This window comes from Nerophis ophidion, linkage group LG20, assembly GCF_033978795.1.
Source record: "Nerophis ophidion isolate RoL-2023_Sa linkage group LG20, RoL_Noph_v1.0, whole genome shotgun sequence".
Taxonomy (NCBI): Eukaryota; Metazoa; Chordata; class Actinopteri; order Syngnathiformes; family Syngnathidae; genus Nerophis; species Nerophis ophidion.
The window spans coordinates 23,590,155-23,596,867 of NC_084630.1; the positions used below are offsets into that span (position 1 = coordinate 23,590,155).

The 6,713-nt window shown below is 29.2% G+C and overlaps 1 protein-coding gene across 1 annotated transcript in view; it reads left to right on the plus strand.

The window, feature by feature from the left end:
• tpcn3 (two pore segment channel 3) overlaps positions 1–3,497 on the plus strand; it is a 47,252-nt gene extending 43,755 nt beyond the window's left edge. Inside the window, exon 19 of the mRNA XM_061880758.1 lies at positions 2,961–3,497. Coding sequence (XP_061736742.1) covers positions 2,961–3,103 — 143 coding nt within the window. The 3' untranslated portion in view covers positions 3,104–3,497. The remainder of the gene's footprint in view (positions 1–2,960) is intronic.
• The last annotated feature ends 3,216 nt before the right edge of the window (positions 3,498–6,713 follow it).

The following is a 6,713-nucleotide window of genomic DNA, read 5'->3' on the forward strand; positions in this document are numbered from 1 at the left end:
ACAATGATAATAATGTTAATAAAATAATAATAATAACAATGATAATGATGTTAATAACAATGATAATAATAATGTTAACAATGATGATGATAATGGCAATGATGATAGTAATAATGTCAATGATAATTAAAATGTTAACTGATTATAATGTTAGTAACAATGATAATGTTAATAACAATGATAATAATAATGTTAAAAACAATGATAATGATGTTAAATAACAATGATGATGATAACAATGATTATAGCAATAATGTTGATAACAATGATAATCATGTTAATAACGATGATAATAATGTTAATAAAAATAATAATAATGTTAATAACAATGATAATAAGGATGTTAATAACAATGATAATAATAATGTTAACAATGATGCTGATAATGACAATGATGATAGTAATAATGTTAATAATAATTAAAATGATGTTAATAACTGATTATATGTTAGTAACAATGATAATGTTAATAACAATTATAATAATGTTAACAATGATAAAAATAATAATGTTGATAATGATAATAATGTTAATAACAATGATGATGACAATGACAATGGTGATAGTAATAATGTTAATGATAATTAAAATGATGTTAATAACAATGATTATAATAATAATGTTAACAATGATAATGTTAACAATGATAATAATAATGTTAATAACAATGATAATAATAATTTTGATAACAATGATAATAATGTTGATAACAATGATAATAATAATAATAATAATGTTGATAACAATGATGATGATGATGATAATGTTAATGATGATGATGATAAGGTTAATAACAATTATGATGATAATAATAGTGCTAATAATAACAATAATGTTAACAATGATGATAATAATAATAATACAAATGACAATGATGATAATAACAATAATAATAATAATGATGATATGAATGTTAATAATAATGATTATAATAATGTTAATAACAATGAGGATAATAATAATGTTAAAGATGATGTTAATAATGACAATAATAGAAAAATAACTACTAATAATAATGACAATAGTAATGATAATATTGACCATGACAATAATAATAATAAAGAAATAATAACTAATAATAAAATGACAATGATAATGTTAATGACAACAATAATGATGATATTGATAATGACAATAATAATAATAATGGTAATAACAATCATAAAACATGATAAAAATATTGACACTAATAATAAAAAACAATGATAATCACAGTAATAAAACCATAATACCAATATTACTAATAATGACAATAGTAACAGTATTGATAATGACAATAATAACAATAAGACTGATAATGACATTAATAAAAAATAACAATAATAAGAATGACAATAATGAAAAATAATGATTATGAAAATAATAATAGTAAGAATAATGACCATAGTACAAAAATAATGATCATGAAAATAACAATAATAATAATTATGATAATGACAATAGCAAAAATAACATTAATAATGATATTGGCAACAATAAAAATATTCACAATAATAATAAAAAAAGGATCATGAAAATAATAACAATAATGATAATAATGACAATATCAAAAATTACAAATGTGATAATGACAATAATAAAAAATATTATCATTGATGAAAATAGTAATAATGATGATGCTATTAATTATAATGATATTTTTGTTACTAATAGTAATAACAGCATTGATAATAATGACAATAATATTTATGGTGATAAGAACATTAATGATAATAATAATGACAATAACATTAATGAAAATAATCACAAAAATGTTCATAATTATAACAACATTAACGATAATAATAATGACAATATTATTCACGATGATAATAGATAGATAGATAGATAGTACTTTATTGATTCCTTCAGGAGAGTTCCTTCAGGAAAATTAAAATAGTGATTATAAAAACCTTATGATAATATTAATGACATTGTTCATGATAATAATAATAGTGATTATAATAATGAAAATATTCATGATGATAATAGTGATTATAATAACATTAATGATAATATGGACAATAAGATTTATGATGATGACAAAAATAATAATTCTAATAATGATGACAATGATAATAATGATGATAATAAAAATAATTATAATAATCATAATGCTGATGACAACATTAAAAAACAATAATGTTAACAACATTAATAAACATAATTATGACAACAATAATAAACATTATTATAACATCTTTGTGGCTTGTGCAGCCCTTTGAGACACCTGTGATTTAGGGCTATATAAATCAACTTTGATTGATTGATTAATTAACATAATGATGACATTGATAATCATAATAACATTAAAAATCATAATGTTGTCATCATTAATAAACATAATGATGAAGACATTGATAATCATAATAACATTAAAAATCATAATGTTGTCATCATTAATAAACATAATGATGAAAACAATAATCATAATAACATTAAAAATCGTAATGTTGTCATTAATATACATAATGATGGAAACAATAATCATAATGATGACAACATTAATAATCATAATGACAAAATTAATAAATGTAATGATGACAACATTAATAATCATAATGATGATAACAATAATAAACATAATGTCAACATTAATAAACATAATGGTAACATTAATAATGTAATAACATTAATAAACATGATGACACTATTAATAATCAGAATGATGGCAACATTAAACATGATGACCACATTAATCATCATAAGGATGATGGTAATTATAATCATAATGATGGCAACATTAATAATCATGATGACCACATTGATAATCATAATGACATTAATAATCATAATGACCACATTGATAATTATAATGATGAAAACATTAATAATCATGATAGTAATTATAAACACAACGATGACAACATTAATAATCATAATGATGACCACATTGATAATCAAAATGATGACAACATTGATAATCATAATGATGACGGGTACATGAATGATGACACCGTGAATGGTGCATGCCGTGCCAGGGTATCGAACAGTGGACACGTTGCTGCAGCGACTGTTCGAGGCGGACCTGGAGCAGGAAGAGGAGGAGCAGGAAGAAGAGGAGCAAGAAGGAGATGCTCAGAGCAAGGGAAACTTCTCCAACCCGACCTTCAGCGCCGTGTGAAGGTTGTCCTCTTCACACACTCACTCTGTCTTCATCAAGGATTGATTACCTGGCCCCGACGCTGCTGTGATAGGCTCCAGCACTCTGACAGGGACAAGCGGTAGGAAATGGATGGATGGTTAAGATATATACACACACACACATATGTATACATTATAAACCATAATACATATATTGACATTGTATCAACACACGTATAACAATGTCAATGATATATGTCATAGATAATACATGTGTTGATGTACACAAGTAGAAGAATGTCAATTATGTAAATGTATACATGCACCAGAGGGGTGGAGCTTAACCATGCGTCACTCAAAAGTGGGCGGGGTTTCTTCTATCCACCACACTTCCTGTTGACAATAAAAATCAGCAATGTTGTTGATTATCTGTGTTTACCTTTTCAATGTCTTCTTTCTAACTGTCTTCAATCACTTTGCAAAGTTGACTTTCTTACATTTGTCACCTTCCTGTCATGCTTGCAGCTCAAAATAATGTACTTTAGGACTCAAATGGAGTTTGTTCCTGGTTGAAAGTCAGCTTCAGTTTATATTGTAAAGTTGACTATGTGCATTTGTCGTCATGTGATGTGTGAAATGTGTTCATCACTTCATGTCTACTTTACTTTATATAAGGTTTCCATTCATATGTCCACCTTAGTTCATGGTTATATGTAAACTTTAGTTTCTATGTAAAGTTTAGTTAATGTTTTATATATATAAAGTTTAGCTAATATGTAAAGATTATATTCACATGTCAAGATTAGTTTATGGTCAAATATAAAGTTTAGTTTATATGTCAAATTTGGCTTATATGTCAAGTTTAGTTCATGGCTATGTATAAAGTTTAGTTTATATTTATTCAAGTTTGTATTCATATGTCAAGTTTAGTTTATGGTTATATGCAACGTTTAGTTTATGTAAAGTTATCTCAAGTTTAGTTAATATCATGTAAAGCTTGGCTTAACTAGTGTCAAGTTAGTTTATATACGTAAAGTTTTATTAAAAGTTTAGTTCAAGGTTATATGTTATGTTCACATTATGTAAAGTTCTGTTCATATTATATAAAGATGGGTTTATGGTTTTATATAAAGTTTACTTAATATTATGTAAAGTTTAGTTTATATTATATAAATATTAGTTTATGGTTATATATAAAGTGTATATTATACTCTGTAAAATGTTGTTTATAATATATAAAGATTAGTTTATGGTTATATATAAAGTGTTGTTTATATTATGTAAAGTTTAGTTTATATTGTAAAAGATTAGTTTATGGTTGTATGTGAAGTGTAGTTTGTATTATGTAAAGTTTATATTACTTAAAGATGAGTTTATGGTTGTATGTAAAGTGTAGTTTATATTATCCAAAAATAGTTATGTTAGTTTGTAAAGGTCAGTTTGTATTATGTAAATTTGTTTGTATTAACAGTTTGTTTACATGCTAAGTTTAGTTTATATTATGTTAAGTTTAGTTTATATTGTATATGGATGAGTTTGTGGTTGTACATAAAGTGTTGTTTATTTTATGTACATTTTAGTTTACATTATAAAAATGAGTTTATGGTTGTATATAAAGTGTAGTTTATGTTATGTAAAGATTAGTTTATGGTTTTATAAATATATATAGTATATTTTGTATTATGTAAAGTTTATATTCATATGTCAAGTTTAGTTGATAGTTTGTACAAAGTTTAGTTTATATTTGTGGAGAGGCGGGGCCGACAGCGGGGCAGGGAACGCTGGAACTGCCCAAGATGGCGGCAAGAAGGCGGAGAATGCGGCGGGGCGTGCCAGGAGCGACGCCGCCGCAATCTGATTCAGGTGCGTGGATCGCGCATTGGCACATGGTTGACTTATCTCCTTGCAGAGTATGACAGCGGAGAAGGAGGAAAGATGTACCTATGATGAAAATTACAGACCTCTGTCATCATCTTAAGTGGGAGAACTTGCACAATCGCTGGCTGACTAAATACTTTTTTGCCCCACTGTATATATATATATATACACAGACACGTTGAGTTAGTCAACACACACACACACGTACAAGCAGAAACAGGGTGGAGAGGAAGAATGGCAAAAAGAGGCAATGTGGAGGTATTTGGGCTTCTAAAGGAGGCATTAAAGACAGAAGCGCCACGCTGCAAGTGTTAAAAAAAATGTCCCACCAAGAGTGACATACAGTATTAGCTTTAAAGTCAAATATAAAAATAAAGATTGTGATGGCTGTGCACAGTATGAGTCTAGTCCAAAGCGCCCACGTAGCGTCAACTCATGCAAGTCTAATGACTGAATTTGCTTACAAATTCCTACAGTTTGTCTTATGGTTAAGGATGTGATATTTACATGTCTTGTCTGAGTACTTTTAGCCATAGCAGTATTTCATCACCATTCTATTTGTCATCAATAATCATGAAGTATTTCATGGAATGTCAATAAACTAGACTTCAATGCAATAAGAAACATTAGTTAAAGTATCAGAAAATTTTCCTTGAAAGTGAAGCCAATCATGACTTTTTTGTGGTACCCTTTATTTGGAAAAGGATGGAAGGTGGGTTATCCTTTAGAGTAGTCACGGTGCAGCAAGTGTCACTTCCTGTCTGTTTGAGGTGGGAAGCAGGATTTGATAAAGAAGGAAAATGGTGTCAATTCCTATGTTTTTGTGTGTGGATTTATTTCACTCTTTCGGACGTAAATCCTTGGCGTACGCGCTAGCGATAAGCCTCGTCATTCTTTGGTGGCTAAACAAAATCCTGAGTACAAAATGTATTGGAAGTCAAATCCCGACTTTGGTAATTCGCCCCAAACACCAAATGATTTCTTTAGGAAAATGTTCCAAAATGCCTGAAATTGACACAACTGTGCCAGGACTGAAACGGAGGAGAACAGACCAATGGAACAATCCATCATCAATAGCGCGACCAAGCGACGAATAGATCGCAGGATCGGTAGCAGGAATGACGGAATGATCGATCGTACGGTCCATAGCTCAATTGACAGAAGGATAAATCGCACGGTCGACGGAAAGATCGATTGAACAATCAAAAGCTCGATTGATAGCACAATCAACATAAAGGCTGATAAAACCAATCGACAGAACAATGGACAGAAAGATTGATAGCATAATCATCAGAGGGATTGTTCGCACGATTGACAGAACAATCGACTGCACAATCAATAGCACGATCAACATAAAGGCTGATAGAACCAATCGATAGAACAATGGACAGAAAGATTGATAGCATAAACAACAGAGGGATTGTTCGCACGATTGACAGAACAATCGACTGCACAATCAATAGCTCGATCGATAGCACGATCAACATAAAGGCTGATAGAACCAATCGACAGAACAATGGACAGAAAGACTGATAGCATAATCAACAGAGGGATTGATCGCACGATTGACAGAACAATCGACCGCACAATCAATAGTTTGATCGATACCACGAGCGCCATAAAGGCTGATAGAACCGTTGCCACAGCAATCGATCGATGGAAAGATCGATGGAATTGATAGCCTGAAGTTTCTTTAAACAACAGCCACTAAGCTCCGTCTCCACTAACAGGTCACTTGATGACGATGAAAGCAAGAAAGACAGGAGGCGAGG